This window comes from Nycticebus coucang, chromosome 20 (assembly GCF_027406575.1).
Source record: "Nycticebus coucang isolate mNycCou1 chromosome 20, mNycCou1.pri, whole genome shotgun sequence".
NCBI lineage: Eukaryota > Metazoa > Chordata > Mammalia > Primates > Lorisidae > Nycticebus > Nycticebus coucang.
The window spans coordinates 50,140,820-50,165,339 of NC_069799.1; the positions used below are offsets into that span (position 1 = coordinate 50,140,820).

At 43.3% G+C, this 24,520-nt stretch overlaps 1 protein-coding gene across 19 annotated transcripts in view; it reads right to left on the bottom strand.

Annotated features, from left to right (window-relative positions):
- KIAA1217 (KIAA1217 ortholog) overlaps positions 1–24,520 on the bottom strand; it is a 445,617-nt gene that overhangs the window by 76,800 nt on the left and 344,297 nt on the right. For 17 of the 19 annotated variants that reach the window (XM_053572349.1, XM_053572348.1, XM_053572347.1 and 14 more), the window contains one exon: positions 1,362–2,194. In XM_053572349.1, the coding sequence (XP_053428324.1) occupies positions 1,362–2,194 (833 nt within the window). Of the gene's footprint in view, positions 1–1,361; positions 2,195–8,685; positions 8,918–24,520 lie in introns of those variants that run through there. The other 2 variants (XM_053572351.1, XM_053572359.1) reach the window with 1 other exon arrangement.

Consider the following 24,520-nt stretch of genomic DNA (forward strand, 5'->3'; position numbering starts at 1 on the left):
CTGTGGGGCACCAGTGTGTTATCCTTTCTGTGAAGCCTTCCGGCACATCTTGGTAGGTTCCTCTCCAGTTGTGACATTGGTCTGCTCTAAGCTGCCACTGTGAGAGTTTATCCTATACCCCTTGGCTGTCCGTGGTTATGAGAAGAATCCCTTTTTTTTGATACTTAGAATTTCACTTTCTAAAGACTATGGAAAGGAGAGATAAACACTACTTTGCAATCCTTAATTTTTCTAAGTCGTACATAATCAAACCAGTCACCATTGCTGTTTTTCTAACTCCTTGTGAGATTTAGAACTTTCTGTTCCATCCTTGACTCCAAAACTTTCACATTCATTCTCTTTTCCTCCCCCTAAAATCCTTCTGCTGTGAAAATAGTAAGGTAGATGCTTCACATTCCATTCACAATTTTGATCTTGTTCAAAAGGTTATGTAATCGTAAGCAATAGTACCATTTTTAGTGAGATGCAGTAATTCTAATGAGCTATTGAGTAACTGGATATCTGGAACATATTTTTCATACCTTTTCTGATCCTATCTGTGACAGTAGGTAACCTCTTTTGAACTTAATTTTTGATTAGTTTTTATGATTAGAATTATTATGTTGACTTCCTTCAAATAATTCAGGCCAGAAAAATGCCTTCTGTCTAAATTAGCTTTTCTGCTACTAAATGAACTCCAGAGGGTTTTCCAGTTACAGTAGGAATGTTCTGGACTGCTAAATTATAAAATACACATCTACTCAAAAAGAAATTTAGATACCCCAAAGCGTCTCATTCACTAGAAAAATTTTGCTAAATTTTTTCAACACCAACTCTGTACGCATATTAAATCTGAACCATTCTAGTATTTTCATGTGAATTCAGTTTTTATCGTTCTAGAAAATAGATCACAACATTCTATTCCCCATAAATAGATGAGAAAGTGAAATTGCTTTCCTCCGAGGAAAGGCACAGCTATTTCAAATAGGTAGAACTGGTACCATATACTCCTTTAGTTTCAACGGAAGAAAAATTATTAGGACCTCTTGATCTAGTTGTCTGAATGGTTTCTGTTCATCATAATTTTCTTCCAAATTATTCAGATTTACATGAATAATAATGCTATTAGTGCCATGCTCTCCAGAGGCCCATGGGACCAACGGCTTTGTTGGTGTACCTGTCCCCTTGAGACGGCTATAGCTTTCCCCAACTTAACTGCCACTGACTCAGAAACTCTTTGCAAGTAAGGACACCCCTCCTGCGTTCTTTACAGCACCTGCCGGGCACCCTGGGCCATTTGTTCTCTTGGTTTGACCTCTGTAGAGCAGCCCCCAGCCCTACAGGGCCACCAACCACCCTCAGCCACCCTCACCACACCTTACCTGGTCTCTCTGTCTTTGGGTATCGTAGCAGTGCTGTAAGCAAAAACTTGTTTCTCAACTAGAGGAGGGCCGAGGTCCACCATGCCGGAAAATCCTGCAGCATTCCGTGGCTTTTCTATGTACACCAAGGTGCCAGGCTCTTTTTTAAAGGACTGGCGGCTGGGCGAGGCCCGGTCTGGCTGCATGGTGTGGGGGGGCCCATGGGCGTTATAATGTGCGTGCACGTCTATCATTCGCAGGTCGCTGACCCGGTGGGGCGAGGCAGGGGGCGTTTTGGAGCCCAGTGTAGGCAAATGGCTATCTGGATATTTCCTTGACTTCTGTCTGTACAGTGACTGCTCCATATGCATCTCTGCTTGCAAAGAGGGGTTGCAATAAGCACTTGCTGACCGAATTGCCGTGCGGTGATACGCGATGATGTGATCGGGGACATCCAGTGGGTGGCCGCCATGGGAGGAGGCTATGCTCATCCGGCCCTCGTGATAAAGGTAAGGATCGGCGTAGAAACCCTCGTTCCTGTACATGGCGATGTTTTTGCCACTCATGTCTTCATCGGGCTTGACGTCTCTCCTTTCTAGAATGGCGCTCGGGCTTGGTGAGATGGGCCTGGAGACCGGCAGGCTGGAGAGTCTATCCCTGGGGATGGTGGCATTGCCAGGAACAACCATGGGGCGGCTGCCCCCATAAGGAATTCGAGATGGGGAGGGAGGCATGGAATGCGGCACAGGAGTGGACGGCGGGGAATTCGGAATCATGTGGGGTGGATGGGCTGTGGATCCAGGCCGGGAGGCACCAGGGCCATCTCCTCTGGCATAAAGGATTTCTCTCTGCATCTGAAAAGAAAGCAAGGGATTAGGAAGTCTAGTTGGATCTTCAAGTTTGTAGAGAATTCTCAATTTGTGATCATGTGGCTTCACTGATGTGGGAGTCTACATAATGCCCAGCCCTTGCAAGATGTCCACACTGTTGTCACTAGAACCTTCATAGGGCAGAAGGTGCTTCACAGATGGAATGATGTTAGATGCTGAGATAGGAGGACATAATGCAGTTGAGCCCAAGGCAATCACAAGAGTCTTTATATGTGGAAGGGCGAGGTAGGAGAGTCAGAGTCAGGAGCAGCTGTGATGTCAGAAATAGAGTCAGGGAAAGTAGAAGGTGGCAAGAGAAGGGGCCACGAGCCAAGGAATGAAGGCAGCTGCTAGCAGCTGGGACAGGCAAGGACCAGACCCTCCCATGCAGCCTTGAGACCAGTGTTTTTCAACCTTTTTTATCTCATGGCACACTTGAACCTATACTTCAACTTCTGTGGCACACTTATGTTGATTAAAAAAAAAAAAAAAGAATAGACTTACTATGCTTTGAACCTCTTTCGAAAATAATTGAATTAATGATCTTTAAAGATTTTTGGAGTACATCTAAGATCCTCTCATGGCACACTGGTTGAAAATCACTGCTCTAGAGGGAGTAGAGCCCAGCTGACCCATGGCTGTTGGCCTGTGAAACCCATTTTGGACTTTTGACTTTCACAGCTGTAGGATAATACAGTAGACCCTCCGTAGCTGACAACTTCTCTGCACCGACCACTTCCTTAAGTTGAAATCATTTTCACAGACTGGACATGCACCACAGCACAGTAGGCCTTGTTCCTTATGTTGACCACCCCCATATGTTGACAAGCTTGTCATAGTCCCTTGGGTGGTCAATGTACAGTGGTTCTACTGTAAATCTGTAATGTTTAAAGCCATTACTTTTGTGGCAATTTGTGAGAGCAACCACAAGGAATGAATCCACCTGGTATAGAGCTCAACACTATGGAGTCTAAAGGAAAAACAGCAGCACACTTTAAATTTGGAGGTCATGGTGCTTAATACATGTGGGGCTAGAGTATCAATAGCATGATACTCGTGTCTTCTAAAACTTGTCTTGAGCACGTTTTTCTGCTGTTAGCCCTGGGAAACAGTAACCACGCTTCCCATTGTCCCAAGGTGATGCCATCTAGGGACATGACAAGTGAGAAAAAGCAGGTGCATGAGGGAAAAACTCAGAGGGAAACTTCATCCATTCACCCAGCTCTTCATCTGAGCTTCTGAGAAACCAGCACTGGAAGGCTGGAAGGGAATAATCACGTCAGGCAGCGAGAGTGCCATTACAGCCGACTCTTGAACAACACGGACTTAACTGCACATAGATGCAAATTTTCTTGCACATCTGCCACCTCTGAGATGGCAAGACCAGCACCCCTCCTCATCCTCCTCTCCCTCAGCCCACTCAGTGTCAAGAGGATGAGAACCAAGAACTTTACGGTGATCCACTTCCACGTAAAGAATAGCCTATATATTTTCTCTTCCTCTTGACCTTCTAAATAACATTTTCTTTTCTCTGGCTTACTTCATTGTAAGAATGAAGTATATAATACATATAATAGAAAAAATATGTAGTAATTGGTAGGGCTTCCAGTCAACCACAGGTTATATTATTAGTCATGAAGTTTTAAGGAAATCAAAAGTTATATATGGACTGCACACGGTGGCTCATGATGTAATCTCAGCACTTGGGAGGCCGAGGAGGGCGGATTGCCTAAGCTCACGGGTTCGAGACCAGCCCGAGCAAGAGCGAGACCCCATCTCTAAAAATAGCAGGGTATTGTGGCAGGTGCCTGTAGTCCCAGCTACTCGGGAAGCTGAGACAAGAGAATCTCTTGAGCCCAAGAGTTGGAGGTTGCTGTGAGCTGTGATGCCAGGGCATTCTACCAAGGGTGACAAAGTGACCCCTCTCAAAAATAAAATAAAATACAATCAAATAATTAAAAGTTATATATGGATTTTTGATTGCATTGGGGTGGAGGTGAGGTTGGCGGGGGGTCAATGCCCCTAACTACTGCATTGTTCAAGGGTAAACTGTAATCTGCAACTAGTACACCACTGTATTTAGCCAGGGGCACACGAAACACTACGAATTAATTCAGGATAGGATTATTTGATACATTTTTGCTTCGGTTAAGGCCCCAAAGGGAAATGCCCACTAAGATTCTCTGAATGGCCGTGAGGGAAGGACAGATGGCCCTGGCCCATGTTCCAAGTTCTGCTTGTGCTATCACAGAAGCGCACATTCCCTCTCCTGACTTAGGACACGTGACCAGAGAGAAGGGTATAAGTGGTCGGAAAGCACATGAAAACAGAGGAGGGGGCTTAACCAAGGTGAGCAGCTGAGAGACCCACGGTGTGGGTGACAGGGACAGACAGTCGAAAACACAGAGGCAAGAGGAGAAGGCTGCAAAGGGAACAGAGCCCAATGCCCTGAATACCAATCAGTGGCCTCCTTGTCATAAAAATGCATTTGTTTAGCAAACAGCCCTTTCTGAGCTCTTGCTGAGAGCCCAGCATCCCAGGACACAGTTCTAAGAAAGCCTCAAGTTCCTACCATGGAGAGAGGTCACATTTTGTTCTCTAACTTTCTCTCACAGGTGAGAATGGGGAGGAAGAACAATTGTGCTGGGGGACGGGCGGGCGGAGGCCCGACTCCCGGGGGCTTCCTTATCTTACTCTGCTCCAGCCCTGTAGAATCCCTGACCTGGCAGCTTTCCACAATAGGGTGGATTTCATAAGGTGAAATTTCAATAGGGTGTACTTTCAATCAAAAGTACAAATAGTACTAAATCGGAACTAGCCTATCACCACTTAAATACATACACGGAAGTAAAACTCCAAGGAGATTAAGTAGGTGGGAGTGGGGAGAAGAGGTAGGATAAATTCACACCTAACGGGTGCACTGCACACAATTATAACTTCGACTTAAAATGTGCAGAAGCAAACATGCGCACCCCTATAATATTCTGAAATTAAAAAAAAAAAAAAAGGCAATAGGCAGATACCACTAGGCCACAAAAAAACTCAAACTAGCTTGTTAACTGTTTTTATCCTTAGAGCCTAGGATCGTTACAACGTGGTCAAATATTACAGGATATTCACATTTCTATCTTATTCAAGTCTGTTGTGTTCCTCCAATGAGCTTCACCCCTTCCCCCCAAACCCTAGAAATGATAACTCAGAAGGTAGTGGGAAGGGTAAGAAGGTTCTTTTGGGTTAGATATTTATCTTGTAAATAAAAGCTGGTGGTGGCCCCCCCAAAAAAGTACAAGCAAGGTGCAAATATGTAGCAACAAAACAAAGCCTATTGATCATACTGGACCTGAGCACTGAATGAGCCTCTGGCCTTCTGCTTCTGGGGCTCCCAGAGTATGCATTCTCCTTCTCACAATTACAATTTTACCTCCACCCCTCCCCCTAACACACACATAAAGTTCCCACCACACTAGGCTGTGCCTGTTTTCCCTCCTCTCACTATAACTTGTGACATCCTCATGCTGTCCTCACCCTGAAACTCAGTCCCCACATCCTAGCCCTTGTGGGTCCACACCTCGGCTTTGGCTTGAGGCTCTACTCCTCTCCCACCTGGTTGCTTCCGGGACGTGTTAGCTAACTTGGTCCTCTCTGCCCACTCAACACCCTTGTGACTCAGGTGTTCGCTCACTGCTGTAGACCAGGAGGGCCCAGTCCCAAGGTCGCTATGTGATAATACACCTGATTGGTTCTCATTCCAGAATGGCTGCAGCAGCCATGCGACAGGGGTTTGCAGGAGAGTGACACAGGTCTTCTCTACCCACCTCTCCCTGTCTTCCACAATTCTGGGCTCAGTGAGGAGAAAGGTACAGCTGGGTAGTAAACAACATGGGGCTGCATAGGTCAGAAAATATAGGAGGGGGTGGCTGAGTGAGCAGAGGATATCTGGGCAAATTCCCCGCATCATCAGATCACACAATGCAACAATCAACCAAAACAAACATCGAGATAAATTCATCACATGGACTAAAACATGCCACTGTGTATAAAGCATCCCACGGAACCCAGGGCCAATCCGGTACGGCAAATGGTTGGTACTATTATCATTACTGTTATTAATCTTTCCCCCCAAAGATTGAAAATATCTACAATCTACTTAGGATGAATAATAGCCCTAAATGAGTTAGTTGTTACTCCCTGCTTTTTCCCCTCCTTAGCTGGCTTTGAATGACATCATGATTTGAGGGAACTTGACCCCAATTAACAAAAAGCAGAAGCCTCCTTCCTTCTGGCAAGAGTGGAAAGGAGACATTATGATACTAAGGAGTATAGAACATAAAATTAATGAAAACATGAGTAAATAGCCTTTAAAACAGCAGAAGTGGCTGGGCGCAGTGGTTTATGCCTATAATCCTAGCACTTGGGAGGCCAAGGTGGTGGGTGGATTGCCTGAATTCATGGTGCGAGACCAGCCTGAGCCAGAGCGAGACCTTGTCTTGAAAAATAGCCTGGCGTTGTGGCAGGTGCCTATAGTCCCAGCTACTTGGAAGGCTGAGGCCAGAGGATCACTTGAGCCCAAGAGTTTGAGGTTGCTGCGAGCTATGACGCCACAGCACTGTAAAAGGAAAAAAAAAAAAGATGGATCTGAGCCACAAGCAACTGGCATCATGGATCTGGCACTGGTGGTATGTATCACCTTGCTCTATTTCAAAATAATCTTGCCATCATCCAACAAGGTCACTAAAAGAATCAAGGTCAACCTTAGTTACCCATAGTGGAGCTGAATACAAGCATTCAGCTGTAACAGAAGAGGTAAGCGGGAATTGTCTCCATCAATACAGTTGACTTAGAGGTTGGAAGCCTTTGGCAGAATTCTTATGTTGGTTTGCCAAGCTATGACTGACTTTCCAAGACTGAGTTTTAAAAAGAACCCTGATCATTTCATCCTTGGCTCTAAATAAAGACCAAGAAGAGAATGGCATAATGATCCCATTTTACATTGGGAATTTTCTAAAAACATACAATTAGAAAGAACCCTTAAAATGAGATAACTCGGGTTCATATACTAAAGGATATGGACCAACCCAAGGAGCTCACTCTTGAGTTGTGGCAGGTGGTAAGAGGAAATACGGAGAGAATGGTTTTCAAGTCTTTAGTGCAATTCTTCCATGGAGAGCATTTGCTATTTCAATACAAAGTAGACTGTAGAGACTCCAAAAGATGCTTATCTGATGGAAGCAAGGTGATGATTAAGATTCTGTAATTCAGAATTTAAAACGACCCCAGCCTTTCCATGGAGATATCTTCCTAGAATCAGGCATCTACACGATTTCATTTTGTTTTGTTTTTAAACTGTTATTTGGCTAATGAGTAAAGACATGGCATGAAATTCATACTGGCATTTTTAATTAATTAATTAATTTTTTACTCAGAGTAAGGCCTTCTGGGAGAAAATTATATTTAACTTGCAAAGTGAAATAAACAAAACGCACCACACACACCCACACACAGAATTGCCATTCACCTTAACACGTCTGAATCCTTTTATTCTAGCAGCAAGCTCTCTGATGCTTAATCTTCTCATCTCATTTCTCTTAGCAAAAGTATCTAGATACGTTATATCATTGACACTTCCCCCCCAGAAGATTTCAACACTAAGGTCTTTATGTGAGCTTTCAAGAATTTCATTGTATAGCAAGAAAGAGATTACCTACACATAAAAACAAAGGTTCTTCCAACACCTTACCCAAATATAGACAACACGGATATTTATTTGTCTGGACACATAAAATGTTCATTTCTCTGCCCTAGAGATATTGGCAATGCTATGAACGAGGCTGTTCTCCCTCATTTATCTGTTCTGTTGGGCACTCTCTTTCCCTCTTGCTATTACTGCCTGAACCATTATTTTGTCTTGGTTGTTTGAGTCCTTCTAGCTCTTAGAAACAGTAGTTTCTTCCAGAGCTTCATTACCATGGCCCCAGCCAGTGTCCCTGCCCACAGCACGGAAGCTCAATATGCTGTGTTTGCCTCATTCTTCTGAGAAGATCAGAAAATAGCTGGGGCGATTCCAAATTAATTATTTGAAGTTTGAGTTAAGAACATTTACATATAGCTATGTTTTATTTCCCCAAAGCACCACAAATCAAAATCAAATATCACTCATTCAGAAATTTCAGTAAGAAGGAACATCTTAAAATTATTTCTAGGGGAAAAAAAATCTAGCACAAAAAATGTTAATTTAAAATCATTTTGGGAAATCGTCTCACGTAATCATGTCTCTCTGTGAAGCACTTAAAATACACGTATATCCTTTGCGGAAAGGGAATAATATTATCCTCAGTTTATTGTACTTTAAATCCCACCCTTCCAAGTCTAGATATGTAAACATACCACTCAATGCAGACCACACAATGAAGTAACCAAAGAAAATTGAAAAGGATTCTTATAGTCATTGTCACCCTCCAAGAATTAAAGCCACTTACTTTTTCCTAAGGAAATCACCTGTGTAACTAACAAGCATTGGCTCAGCTCCCGACTACACAGTTCTTTTGTTTTGCTGGCTTCATCTAAATCCTCGGATCCACGTTGGGGTATTTTAAACAGCTTCCTCTTCAGAGACAAAAATCACAGAAGACACAAGAGTTCCTAAGATGTTTCCCAGCTTGAGTGCTCCCAACCAGTAAAGGCTGTTCTGTTTTGTTTTACCCAGTTTTCTGAGCAAAGCTGCCACAGACTTGGATTAAAAAGTCACCCTCCCTATGATAAGGCAGTTTCTCCTCCCCTTGGAAATTAGTCACTGAATAACCTCGGCCAGCCCACATCCAACCACGGGCGACCGCATGGGTGAGTCAGTCCTTCAACAATTGCTTACAGGGAAAACACTCCCCAGTGAAGGAACTTTGACAGGGCCTGGGTGAATGGGTTAAAAGTAAAGGAAATATTCCAAATGAGATTTTTGACCTACGGCAAATAGGATCATTAAAACAAGCAAACCACCAGTCGCCAAGAAATGAAACCATGAGAAAACAAGGTGCTAATAATGATCCCTGAAGGACCACCCCCAGATCAGTTTTCTGTTGAGTTTAGGGTGATGCTAGGAAAACCTAGACCAGCACCCAACACTCATTCTGCTGCCAGACATTTGAAATCTGGGGATTGGCAACTGCAGGGACACGAGCCGCTTCCTCTGGTTTACGAAATGGGGGTGACAAGGAAGCTGTGTCTATTCATTAACCAGCCTGGTTTTACTAAGCTGAACTTTGAGTAGTGGCTGCTGTTGGCCCTGCACAGTGTTGGGTAAGCAACTGGGATTATCCTGGAAAATATATCCGAAACAAGAAGGAAAGGGAGCGAGGACCAGAGGGGACACAGAGGGGATTTGAGAGAGGAAACCAGAGCCTTCTGCCCCTCTGTAAACAAGATGAAGGAAGAAAAGGCCAGGTGGTCTCCAGAGAGTGGCCCAAGTGCACAGCTGTCCTCCTATAGGGGAACAGGTACAAGGAGATGTGTGTCCACAACACCCAGCAACTTGTGCTGCTCTCTTGGCTGAGGACAGGCGTGGACACGTTGCTAAGAGAAGGTGAGAGAGAAAGGAAGCCTCGCCTTCGGAGGTGGGGAGGAGGCTCTGTTTAATCACTGTCTTGTTTTCTGAGCCCTTGGGGATGGAGTGGCACCGAAAGCTACCCAAGAGAGAATCTGGTGACACAGAACTCCACACCTGGGCTTTGGGAGCCCCACTGGCCTCCTGCCACACTTGGCTACCACACTCTGGGCAGCCTGTGCGTTTTTAAAACATTTCAAGGCTTTTAGAGGCTATTTTTGCTGACCAAAAGAATTCCATGATGTCTTTTAGGTTCAAATACAGGCAGCCCTGCAGGCTTTCTAAAAAAAATCTGTTTACTGCTATCCAATCGCTCTGTAGTTACTTCAAAGACGGGAAAATGGAACACGTGACATTGCCACCCTCCTAAGATGTCTCGTCAGAAACAATATTTGGATGAGGTGGTGGCTGTAACAGATGCCACCTGAGTGGTCAGAAAAGAGCCGAAGGAATTAGAAAACCCTTATTTTGATTTTTAATCAAATCAGCAAGGGTTTGTTATTTCTCAACAGGGTATGGGAAACACACACTCTCAGCCTGATGAACCTGGTATCAAACACGTGCTTTCCAGGAAGGGGGATGTAGGGATCAGTTTCTCTTGTCTGATTAAGCCACAACTCCACCCCTACCAAGTCCCCCAAAGACAAGTATTTGATGGTGGGAGATGTGCTAACAAGCAAAGCTCTTGTAATTCTGATTTACCTGCTTGTTATATGCAGGGCTGCTTTTCCCAGAGACCACATGGGAAGTGTTTGGGGCCAGGCAGCCCCCAGGAAACAGAAGCAGTAAACTCTCCCTATTGTTTGGCTAAGTGAATCACACCCCGTTCAACATGTCATCCCACGTCAGCTACCTTAGAGAGAGGTGGCTGCTGTTGACCTTGTCATCATGTGAGTTGGGGGGTTCAATGGGAGAGGAAGTCTCCTTTAATCTCTCCCATCCCATCCTTCTGGCCATGCTCACAGCAATTTCCTTTCACTTTCAAAATGCTCCCAGGCACTGTCTGGAGCTTCGTCATTACCAGAGCAGGGCAGTAATTCACTGTCAGGAGTTTGAAAGGTAGCCCAACCCTGTGGTGAATCGAGATAAGTTAAAATGCTCTCTAGCAAACATGAAGCTCACCCAAGAGGAGGAGTTCGTCATCATAAGGCCCCAGAGTACCAGCTAATGAAACAGATGAGCCAATTTCTTAAATAATATCCTGATGCCATCTGTATAGGACCCACTGGCTTCACCTGGTGGGGTGTACACACTGAAGGCAGGGGCTCACTCACCACAGATTCGGGTTCATTGGGAGTGCACCCAACCACAAACACCCCCACGCTTTGGTCTGATTACTTCACCAGATCCTTCTCAGCCTGCTCTACCTGTAACAAAGAATGCTACAACCTTGGTTAAATTACTCTTCCCAGCAGTGTATAAAGTGTTCTATCCATTTCCCCCCTTCCTTTCATTTATGAGGGCTGTAAGCAAAGTGGAACCAATTTATTCCTTTTGAGTTAAGTGTTAAGAACGGACATGCTGGTAAATATTCAGAATTGCCTCAATAGGAAATAATTTTTATGTTCTGGTAAGGCCAATAGTTTTGTGAAGTGTATTGCTGTTCTCCCTTTTGTATCCATGAATTCACTTAAAAAAAAATCCATAGCTAAAAGAAACTCTAAACTGTGCCTATACTCATGAAGTTTGATATCATGGAAGGAAGTGATGGCGATAATGGAAAAATTTCAAATTCCTCTTGTTGGCACCGTTCCAATTGGAAAGCTTGTCATTTTTAAGGTCTCAGTTAACCCGCTCATGTTTTGTTTGATCACACGTGGAACGTCTCCCAGACATGAGACAGACAGACTACTGCCCAAATCATTTAATTCTCAGAGAAGAGACAGCCCAGCCAGCGGTTAGTTTATGGCTATATTTAAGATGAGCATAATTTCCATAAATACTTTGACACAATAGTCTCTGCTGAGCCCTTTCATGCCAGGCCAGGCTGACCAGCACCGTGTCCAACAGTGATTAAAGATCTCAGTCTGGAGTAGAATAAAGAAGTAATAGTAAATACATCATTCAACTGCCAAGCCACAATCAATGACAGTGTAGAATGTAGGATGGATAAAAGAAAAATGTCCTTTCCTCAGCAATAGTCAAGCTTCGGCTAGGCTACTCCTCTGTTATCCAGGCCAAGGCCAAGGCCCTTTCGTACCTAAAATAGTTACAGTTTGTAAAGCGATATCTTCCTTCTACCACTTGCAACAGATGGTGCTAATAGTCCCTTCTCATGATTTATCTGTCTCTGCACATCCACCCATTTTCTGGACGGACACTTCTTTTATGCCCAACTCCCTTTTTATGACAGTTCTGGAAACTCCCATTTAACTTGTCAACTCCTACAGGTTGCAAATAGATGATCTACTGTTTTATGTGCTTATACCACTTCTTATTCTAACAAAAGATTTTCATTAATTTTTTCAATTGTTTCTTGCAGCTCAATTTGCAGGCTGGAGTGTGAGATAATCTCTCTAAAACCACCTTGAACTATCACCTGCCCCAGTAAGAAGAACTCACATCACAAAGGCCCAAAGCTGTAGACGCTGGCATGGGTGCCAAGAGAAGGGAACACTTGCTCTGTTGGTAGGATTGCAAACTAATACAGCCCTTTTGGAAAGAAGTATTGAGAATCCTCAAAGAGCTAAACGTAAACCTTCCATTTGACCCCGTAACCCCATTACTAGGTAATCCCATTACCCAGAAGGAAAAAAAATAATTTTACCATAAAGAACATTTGCACTAGAATGTTTATTGCATCTCAATTCGCAATTGCCAAGATGTGGAAACAACTCAAGTGCCCATCAACCCATGAATGGATTAATAAACTGTGGTATATGTATACTATGGAGTACTACTCAGCCTTAAAAAAGATGGAGGCTTTACAGCTTTTTTATTTACCTGGAAGGATTTGGAGAATATCCTCTTAAGTAAAGTGTCACAACAATGGAAAAGTAAGTGTCCCATGTACTCAATACTAATAGGAAACTAATTCTCAAACTAATACTAATAGTAGATGAACACCCATATGAGAAAAAAAACACAATTACATTCAAGAACATAGAAGGGAGAGGGATTGATGTGCTCTTCCCTAACAGGTACAAGGAAGGGGCAGATGGCACACCTCTGGATGAAGGGCTCAACTACTACTTAGATTTTACCTAACAAATACAAACAATGTAACCGAATTGCACGCACCCTTATATTAATCTGAAGTAAGAAAAGAACCCCACCCAACTTGACATAGCTAGTGTGTAGAGCAGCAGGAAGAACCTGGGTTCCTGGAGGCTGCAGCTTCACTGCCTCCTCTCCTCTGAGTGTGAAATGCCATGTCCTCCGGGACACAGAGAATCGTGCTGGCATCATGCCTCTAACGCCATCCCAACTGGGATCACTGAGAGGATAATGGCTCGATTTTTGTCCTTTGGAGTCCAAGAAGGTCTGGGAGGTATCTCATTTGCTTCATTCATAGGCCCAGAGTTTCACAGCAAAGGAGAAGAATCACTGCGTCATCTCCATGGGCTTGGGATCCAATTACCTAGATCGGTAGTTCTCAACCTGTAAGTCGCGACCCCTTTGGGGGTTGAATGACCCTTTCACACGGGTTGCCTAAAACCATCACATACACCCCATACAAATACAGGTGTATGAAAATAATTTTAGGGTTGGGGGTCATCACAACATGAGGGACTGTATTAAAGGGTCATGGCATTAGGAAGGTTGGGAACCACTGATCTAGATGCTCTCTCAACTTACTATCAGGTTTTCTCTACTTGCATCAAAAGTAGTAATATTAATTATATAATTCATCGTATATGTTATATTTAACTAACAGACATAACAGTATATTAGTAGAACCTCTGTAAGTTGGCCACCCAAGGGACTATAACAAACTGGTCACCATAAGGAACTGGGCCTACTATACTAATAACGCACAGGTGGTACATGTCCGGTTTATGAAAATTAGGTCAATTTAAGGAGTTGGTCAGGTTAGGGAAGTGGTCAACTATGGAGAGTCTACTATAGTACACTTCCATAGAGGGTGCCAAAAAATGTACACACATTATAAGAAAGAAAAAATTGTATTAAGATCGTAGTACTCAGGTGGCACCTGTGGCTCAAAGGGGTGGGGCACCGGCCCCATATGTCGGAGGTGGCAGGTTCAAACCCAGCCCCCGCCAGAAACTGCAAAAAAAAAAACTAAATAAAGATTGTAGTACTCAATATATACCAATAACAAAAGATGAATACAAAGTCACATTGAGCAACTTCTCCTTTTTTTTTTTTTGAGACAGAGTCTCAAGCTGTCGCTCTGGGTAGAGTGCCATGGCATCACACAGCAACCTCCAACTCCTGGGCTCAAGTGATTCTCCTGCCTCAGCCTCCCAAGCAGCTGGGACTACAGGCGCCCGCCACAACGCCTGGCTATTTTTTGGTTGCAGCCGGCATTGTTGTTTGGCAGGCCCAGGCTAGATTCGAACCCGCCAGCTCAGGTGTATGTGGCTGGCGCCTTAGCTGCTTGAGCCACAGGCACCGAGCCTTGAGCACCTTCTGTAATTCCAGAAGTCAATCATGACTTGAGTAGTACAAATTTAATACATCTTTTTCCTCTCTTAAAATGTGTTCACATTTTTTGGCATCCTCTGAATATATATACTTACATAAATAGGGTAGACATAAAGTTTGCCCGCAATTTAAATAGTAAACTAATTAAAATTGCATGCAAACTTTATGTCCACCCTGTACTTATATATCACTCGTTAGTTAGCACTATATAGATACCACATATTAGTTACACGTGTGTATTTATTGTACAGACAGACACACACACCTATTTCATTCTCAGTCACCGACACCAGATTATTAAGGGAATTACACATTGGAGCCTTATCCGATTAAAATTCATTATCATTATGATACTGGGTGACATTCCTAAGACCACACATCTCAGAGACACTGACAGAAGCATTGGGTCTTCCTTTCTATTGGGGACACTGACCACGTTGTTTATGTGTGAGCGAAGAAAGCTAGATATGGCATCGTATGGGTCTATGATGATGACAACAATGTGAAGATTAATAAGGACACAAGGGCTGTCCAGAAAGTATCCAGCCATGCGGTATGAACAACACTATGGTCCTAACAACGGCTGGACAGTTTCCGGACTCGTATACATTTGGGTTTGCTGATATATCTGAACTTGAATGTTGAGTGGATGATGATGATCGACATAGAATTTTATGGTATACAACTGTAGCCTCCAGGATAGTTTTCAGGGCCCATGGGAGAACCATGGAGGTAAACACACTGATGAATGGTACATGTCAACCTGGAAAACCAAGTGGCCATTTATGCCTGGGCTGTCACTGTCTGCTCACAATGGAGCCACCCAAATCTCAGGACACCTGTTCCTTCAACAGCCTCTTTCTCATGGCCCCAGCTTCTCACCACTGAGTATGGCCTGGTAGGTTTAACCCCTTCCGGCCTGGCTTGGGCACCCCTTCATTTCCTCTTCTTCACTCACAGCCTCCAAGGAGCCAACTCAGCCCTTCTACTGGTATCACCTCATGCGACTGCGTTTTGCTGTTTTCATATTGATCTCCATAGGATATGTGTTTGCTCTATTACCGAGTGAAAGAACAAACATATAACACAAGGTGAGCTATGTCAGCAGAGCCAATTTTAAAGGGAAGTTACAGATGACTTCTGATGAAAGGTGTTGTTAGGTGTGCCATTATTTTGAACCTCAGCTGAACAATATCAGCCAATATGTCAAGAGAAGAAAGGGCTGTGTTGGGAGGAAGGGCCCCAGAGGATAACACAGAAGGACAATAATTCACAAATCCGCCAAGTTCAATTTCTCCTCAAAATAAACATGAAAAAACCGTGCTGGAGATCCAAATCAAAATAGCCCCTGCACCAATTCTTCTTGGATTCAGAAGAACCCCTGGCTCTACTGTTAACAGCAACTTTCAAAACCAAAAGCTGTTTCATGGGCATCCTAGGTATACTGAGCTCGGAAAATCCTCATGTTTAAGACTGAAAATGGATGCCATTTGTTATACAATTTCATAGGCTCGTGAATGAAAACTTTCCCAGTTTTCATTAGTTATGAAAGAATCTAAGAGGTTCCAGGTTTATAAATTAAATAAATATACCTTTGAAAACCCATCTGTTTTCTTTGGGTGTATTTGGAGTCTGCAGCAGAGAACACAAGAGCACCTGCTAGTTTTGGGGCCAAGCCAGTGGCCCTGAATGTCCCCAGGTGCAGAATGGGGAAGAGACAAAAACACCGAATGAGGAATCATAGGACTTTCGTTCTGGTCTAGTTGTTAACATCAGTTTCTTCATCTGTAAATAAGAAGTCTGATCTAGGGGCTTGGTGCCTGTAGCTCAGGGTTCAGGGCACTGGACACATGCACCAGGGCTGGTGAGTTCAAACCTGGCCAGGGCCTGCTAAACAACAATGACAACAATAACAACAACAACAAAACAAAAAACCAGCCAGGTGCCTATAGTCCCAGCTACTGGGAGGCTGAGGCAAGAGAATCACTTAAGCCCAAGAGGTTGAGGTTGGGGCGGTACCTGTGGCTCAGTGAGTAGGGAGCTGGCCTCATATATGGAGGGTGGTGGGTTCAAACCCAGCCCAGGCCAAACGGCAACAAAAAAATAGCCAGGGGTTCGGGTGGGTACCTATAGTCCCAGCTACTTGGGAGGCTGAAGCAAGGGAATCGCTTTAGCCCAGGAGTTGGAGGTTGCTGTGAGCTGTGACACCACAGCATTCTACTGAGGGTAACATAGTGAGACTCTGTCTCAAGAAAAAAAAAAGTCTGATCTAGGCTTTCTCTAAAGCTCACTCCAGTGATAAAATTCTGTGGATCCACGAAATATTTATTGAGTAGCTACCATACAAGGTCCAGTATTAAGATGTAAGCCCTATCTTTAAAGAACTTATCTTCTAATAGGGATAATACAGCTTGTATATGAATATTAAAAATATGGCAAAGCAAGAATAACTTTGCCAATGGTCAAATGAGTGCAATGGACAAATTCTCTCATAGTTCATAGAAGAATGAGATTCTTCCCTTCTCTGAAGAGGTGAGATTTCAGTGGTTCCATATATTATGAATAGAATTTCAGCAGGTGAGAAAGATCCCTTTCTTCAGTGGGAAGTAAGGCACAGTCAGAGGGAAGAAGTACTGAAGGCCATGAACTGTGAACTGGTAACTGGTTCCCGTTAGGAGCCAGGCCACAACCGAGGAGGTGAGCAGTGGGCAAGTGAGCAAAGCTTCATCTGTATTTACAGCTGCTCCCCATCACTCACTTCACTGCCTGAGCTCTGCCTGCTGTCACATCAATGGGTCATTAATTCTCCTAGGAGTGCAAACCCTGCTGTAAACTGCACATGTGAGGTTGGCTCTTTAGGAAAATCTAACGCCTGATGATCTGAGGTGGAGCTGAGGTGGTGATGCTAGCACAGGGGAGCGGCTGCGAATACAGATTATTAGCAGAGAGGTTTGACTGCACAGAGACCATAATAAATCAATTGCTTAGAGACTCATGTCAAAACCACCCTCCTTCTGCCCTGGTCTGTGGAAAAATTATCTTTCGTGAAACTGGTCCCTGGTGCCAGAAAGGTTGGGGACCACTGCCGTGAGGGACAGATTGACTACTGACCCGACCAGAAAGTTACTCTGGAATATCGTGCATCAGAATCTCCTAGAGGGTTTGTTGAAACAGATTTCTGGGTCTTACACCGGTTGTCTATGCTTTAGTAGGTCCAGGGTGCTGCCCAAGAATTTGCATTTCTAATAAGTCTCTGATGAAGCTGACCTGCTGGCCCAACTACTGCTCTTTGAGAACCATTGTGGAAATAGGAGGACGTGGAAATATAGGGTCATTGAACACTCATATCAGAACCTCCATTCTACTGTGGGCTTGGTTGAACCCTAATTCAGAAAAAGAAATCATATATATATCTCTGATTTGGTGCCCATAGCACAGTGGTTACAGAGCCAGCCACATACACCCAGGCTGGCAGATTCAAACTCAGTCCGAGCCTGCTAAACAATAATGACAACTGCAACAAAAATAGCTGGGCGTTGTGGTGGGCACCTGTAGTCCCCTACTGGGGAGGCTGAGGCAAGAGAATCGCTTAAGCCCAAGAGTTTGAGGTTGCTGTGAGCTGGGACGCCACAGCACTCTACTGAGGGCAACATAGTGAGACTCTGTCTCAAAACAAACAAACAAACAAACCCCTAATTCAGAAAGGTGGCTTTATTAAATTTTGGTGGTGGTCATTATTACCTAAACTTTCTTTCCCAGTAAATATTTTCAACTCAATCTGCCAGGAGAAGATGGAAATATAGAAGGAAGTAAATATTTATGGAGGCTTCCTACTTGTCAAATGCTTCCCAGGATGACCTCATGTAAGTCCCACATCATTCCCATCAAATACACGCTACAATCCCCACTTTGTGGACGAACTGGGGATTCATCCAGAGATTTCAAATTCCTTATTCAAAGTCAAATAACAGGGCCGGGATCTGCGAAGGGCCAGAACAACCTTGTACTCTAGTGTTAAAAAATCGAGGTGGACGTCCAATCTCCTTTGAATGCTCTTCAAAGGAGGAAAATGGTTCAAAGACCTCTGGAGAGGAGTATTATTTCTATCTAAAATCAGGACCAGGGCCAATTTTAGTGGTGGCTCACGCCTGTAATCCTAGCACTCTAGGAGGCCAAGGCAGGTGGATTGCCTGAGCTCGCAGTTGGAGACCAGCCTGAGCAAGAGTGAGACCCCATTTCTAAAAATAGGAGGGCATTGTGGCGGGCACCTGTAGTCCCAGCTACTCAGGAGGCTAAGGCAGGAGGATCACTTCAGCCCAAGAGTTTGAGGTTACTGTGAGATGTGATGCCACTGCACTCTGCTGAGGGTGACAAAGTGAGACTCTGTCTCAATAAGTAAATAAATAAAATAAAATCAGGACCAGAGACACACGAAGAAAGTCATCTGTATTGGGTGCTACAAGAGTCACAAGAGAAGGGTAAAAGAGACCAGACCACGTTATCTGCAAATGTGGGGAAAAAAAGGTTTTCCAAACAATGACTCCAGGATATCCATGCGCCCCATAAGAGGATTCCATTTCAAAGGAATACCTGGGTGTTTTCAGTTCAAATACCAAGTCAGCCAGCCAGTGAACATGGCCCGGAAATCTGAGATGGTCAGCAAAACCACTGCTTCTCCTTATTTGGATAAATAACAGCCTCAAAGACAACCAGTTTGGGAGCTGTGCGTGCCCTGAGGCTGGGCTTGGCAAGCATCTCTGCCCACACCCTGCCACTGCCCGCTGCACCAACAGCAGGGAATTCAGCGAAACATCAGCCAATCTCTTCTTCCCTACCGTGTTCTCATACCAACAGCAGCTTCCTTCTCAGAGCCAGCATCTGTTCCCTGTGACTCAACAACAAACAGCCAAGCTTTTCAGCATTCCTATACTCAGGTGAAGCCCTACACACCTCACACTGAGCAGCTCACGAGAAATAGACAGATAGCTACGGATATACGGACCCAGGGACACCATGTATAAAAGTCATGCTCCAGAGGGCAAAAGGCCCACGTTGGACAAGGGAGTAGACAACTCTGGGTCCCCTACACATTGTCCCCAGAAAGCAAAGACTTCTGTGTCATACAAGAGTGAGGCATGTGCTTTATAATTTATGGAATGCTCTGCAAAGTTTACAATTAGTACTAAGAGTTTTCAACTCGCTTTAAACTCTAGGCTGAACCTAAAGTAGCTCATATTCCCCTGATGCCTAACCCAGTCTCTTGCCCATTTTTACTTTACTTTTCTTTTTTAAAAAAAGCAATATTGGGGTTAAAATTTCTCCCAGAGAGGACAGGCAGATAAAAGTCAATAAATATGGGGAGTGGGGTGTTCCTAAAATTAGGGTAAGGCATTGGTTCCATCTGGATAACTTCCCCTATGATGCACTGAGGGATACACACTAGTTTCCAATTTTGTTTTTTAAAGTGTAATCATCCTTGTCAATCAGTACTCCTCTGTACCATCATGCTCTGGGAAGGCAGCAGGGTGTGGTGAAATGAACACTGGATTATGACTCAAAAGGCTTGGCTTCTCCTAGGAATCTCTTCCCAGCTATGGTCTCACAACTTTCACGGTGGTCCTGACCCTAAACTTTTTTGACCCCCAATTCTGCTGCTAAGCGGGCTCAAGAATACCTCTGTGCTTACTCTTCTGGTGCTGTGAATGTCCATTGAGCTGGATCATGTTACAACGCTTTGCATGCAGAATCATGTGATCCACATGCCTTGTTGTTAATATAGCCAACAAAAATCCATGGGCCCATTCAATGAGTCGTGAGGAATGCTTGAGCTCAGAAGTTCAAGACCAGCATGAGCAAGAGCAAGACCCCATCCCTAGAATAAAAATAGCCTGCATTGTGGTGGGTACCTATAGTCCTAGCCTCGGGAGGCTGAGGCTTGAGCCCAGGAGTTTGAGGTTGCTGTGAGCTATGAAGTCTCAGCACTCTACTGACGGTGACAAACTGAGACTCTGTCTCAAAAAAAAAAAAAGAAAAAGAAAAAGGAATACAACAGATAATACTCACTTTGATATATTCACAGGGTGATGAAGAGAATGACATGTTCTTTTTTGAAGCATAAGAATTCACAAAAGAATGGAGATTCTGAATGTAGCCAATGTAAGAATACTAAGTAGGGTTATATCCCAAAGAGGTCATCTAAGAACATGCAAGGTTTCTTTTTCTTATTCCCTTTCTCAAATTAATTGATGATTCAGTACCCAGATCAGGTTATATAAAAGATTCCTCATTCATCTCATCCTGGAATGACAACAAGGGGACTCAGATTTCAACTCCCTATCATCATTATGTGACAGGTGACTACCTACATCTCTGTTTTAAATCTTTCTCATCTTATCACCTGGGAGAACATCTTTTGGGGGATGAAAAGAGAACCATGTCATTACCTGCCTGTGGCCAGGACAAAAGTTTTGGTTGATGAGGAAGAAGATAAACCAGTTAGACTAAGCTCCTCTCCCCATATTTTCAAGGAGGAAAGTGTTCCACAATAAAAAAGATCCTACAATCCTTCAAAAAAAAAAAAAAGAGATGCTTTTGAAATTTCAACCATGGTACCCAAGCTAGTCCTGTACCACATTTATGTTAAAAACAGAGATTTAGTGACTGTAGAATACCTCTTAATAGAAAAACATTTATCTTGCAATATAACTCAAAATTAATTTTTGGCATTTCTTTTTTTGGCACAGCGAAGAGTGGCGATTTAATGCAAAATGTAGAGATGTTTTGTTATCACATATATACGCCGAGACAGCTTTGCACATATATACTCGCTGCAACTATATTTAAAATATAAAAGTATATTTGGGTAGATTTTATATTAAGATACTCTATATATATGTGAGTACATATCTGTTGATAAAAATTCTGGGCCAAAATTAAAAACATCAAAATTCCACATCTGACTCATTTTCATGCTCCAGTCTCAAAGTGATACTGAATAGAAAAGTATTAGCATTTCACTAAATTTCCTGGGATCATTGTTACGAATAATAAAAATACAGAAACATTTTAAAAACAACATATTTCAGTCTTAAAATGGTCAGATTAACATAATTATAGCCTTAGGTTGCCAACAGGGCCACATTTTTCATTTTCATGAGAATGCAGAGGTTCTTGCAGATCACAAGCTAATAGGCTCCTTGGTCTAAATATATGTGGTAAAATCTGCAGCAAATTTCGGAAACATTAAGGTCTGAACCCTGTAGATATGAGTGAGTAAATTACGCTGCAGTGGAGAAGTTTTGTTTTGTTTTGTTTTTGTTTTTTTGCAGTTACACAGCTGCTAGGAAATATATTTTTAGATTTGCTTTTAAAAGCAAGCAAAAATGGTACCCATGTCTCCACAATGTTCTATCACTCTCTACTGCAAGAGGTCAACCGTCTATATACAGAATATTCTATTCAATGCCTTTTACTCTGTAGAAGTGAGTGTAAGGAATTGGCACCTTCTAGACAGAGCACTCAGACTCTGATCACAAATCCTATGTTGCAGAGATGGTGACTTACATGAAAAGACAGGCATGGAAGTTTACCCCCATAGACCAGGCCCCTGCTATTTCTAAATTGGACGTTATCCCATGGCTGACATCATTATGATTTCTTATTGTTGTTTGGGTTTTTGCTTGGCAGCTCTTTCTACTCTATCAAGGGCAAACGGAAAGAAACAGGTTCAAAGAGTGAAATCAGAACAAGGCAAAGCATGACCTTTGATGTCACAAGGAAAGAAAAAAAAGAAAAAGACGCCGAGCATAGATGTCGATCAACCAACCGAGTCACGCGTGTATTTTCTGTATTTCAGGAATATGGAGTGAGCAAGTGCTGCCAGAACCATGGAAGACATCCTCTGGGCTTAAACGATAAGCCAGATAGTCACACCTTTTATCTGGAGAGGCCTTAAATAAAGAAATCTGCACAAAAAATGATTTAGTACCTAGTTCTTTTTTTGTGCCAAATAAGAAGATGCTGAAAGTCTTGAGAATTCTTAAAGAAGAATTAAGATTTGATTCTGACATTAAAATGATTCATTTTTTTCCCCAACTGTATAATGTGTAATGAAGTTTTACTCTTTCACTTCATGAATCCTCAGGGTTTTTTTTGTTTTGTTTTTTTTTTGACACAGCTTCACTTTTCACTTTCAGTTGAGTGCTGTGTCTTCACAGCTCACAGCAATTTCAAACTCTTGGGCTCAAGTAATCCTCTTGCCTCAGCCTCCTGAGTAGCTGGGACTATCAGTGCCCACTACAAAATCTGGTTATTATTATTTTTTTTTTTTTTTGAGACAGAGCCTCAAGCTGTCACCCTGGGTAGAGTGCCGTGGCATCAAAGCTCACAGCAACCTCCAACTCCTGGGCTCAAGCCATTCTCCTGCCTCTGCCTCCCAAGTAGTGGGGACTACAGGTGCCTGCCACAACGCCCAGCTATTTTTTGGTTGCAGCCGTCATTGTTGTTTGGCAGGCCCAGGCTGGATTCCAACCCGCCAGCTCAGGTGTATGTGGCTAGTGCCTTAGCCACTTGAGCCACAGGTACTAAGCCTGGTTATTCATTTATTTTTTTTACAGATGGGGTCTTGCTCTTGTTCAGACTGGTCTCCTGAGCTTAAGCAATCCACCTGCCTCAGCCCCCCAGAGTGTTAGGATTACAGGTATGAGCCACCACGTCCGGCCTGTGAACCCTCAATTTGAACTTCATCTTTAAAGCCTTGGTTTCCATACTTTATATATTAACAAGGTACCATATTCTCCCCCCCAGCTATATTGTTCCTCATTTAATAATTTTAAATCAGGTTTAAATTGACTTAGGCAATAATATGCACCCTCAGTTTCTGCATGCTACCCATGTTTCCAACACTCATATTAAAATCAAAAAACCTCCTGCCTCCTAAAATCACTGGTTCCGTGTGAAGAATAACTTTGAAAGTACTTTAAGCAGCAATATATTAAAGTTTCAAATGGAGTGATTATAAGAGCTATTTGTCATAGCAAAGAGGCTGATGTTTTAATGTGATCATACTGTACAGTATTTTTGAGTCAATACTGCTTTATTCAAAACTACCTCAGAATTTGAAGCAGCTGCTACTTTTCCATAACTTGATGGCCTATTCTCCTTCTAGAAAGACATTGGTCAATCTGAATCTGGTTGGCTCAAAATCCATTCATTTTTGGTCCAGGCTCATGCCTTTCCCATTAATGAGCCCCGGCCCCATGACATGACCTCTGGGTCTTCTTAAGTAAGATCATAGACAAAAGAGAGCTGTCCTGCTTTCTGGAAGGTAAGTGAACACTGATGATACCCAACTACACTAATAAAGGGCTAAGAGACATCAAATAAATACATAGAATTTTCCTAAACCAATCAAGAAAACAAACCTTTCAAACCCAGAGGGATGAGAATAAAAGTAGGGATCGGCTCAACATGGCACCTGGTATAGACCAGGGTCTGGTCTAGGGGACAGGGGGCTTGAGCACCAGTTTTGTCACTTCCTTATTTTGTGATCTCAACCAAGTCACTTCAACTACTCTGGGTCTCCAGGATCTCAACTTCCAGGTGAATGGGTTACCAAGGAGGATGCCTAAGACCGTCTTTCTACCTCAAAAACTCTGCAATTCCAAATAAATCAGGCCGTTCCTCAAAAGCGGAACATTACTCCTGCAATTACACAGAATCACCTACCCCTTTGGAAAAAGTAGGACAGAGAGGAAATGTGTTAGCGGCAGGCGACATGTATCTTAAAAATATTTTTTCTCTTTAAAAGATTAACATGTGCTTCCCTCACCCCCAAATTTATATAAAAGTAACACATGTTCAGTTGAGAAATTTTGGGAAAAGCATAAATGAAGAATGGTCACCGGGGAGCCCTCCTTGGAGTGGGATCTTGGGCCCACAGAGACGGGGCTGATGTGATGGGGAAAAATCTCTTTAATAGTATAGTGTGGGCTGCTCTGATGAGGACCCACGAAGAATGCAGAACAGCAACACCCCAGCGAGAGCACAAGTAGGTGCAGGGGTCACAACCTGCCAATTCAAGGATACGCGCCCCCAAAGACAATTTCTGC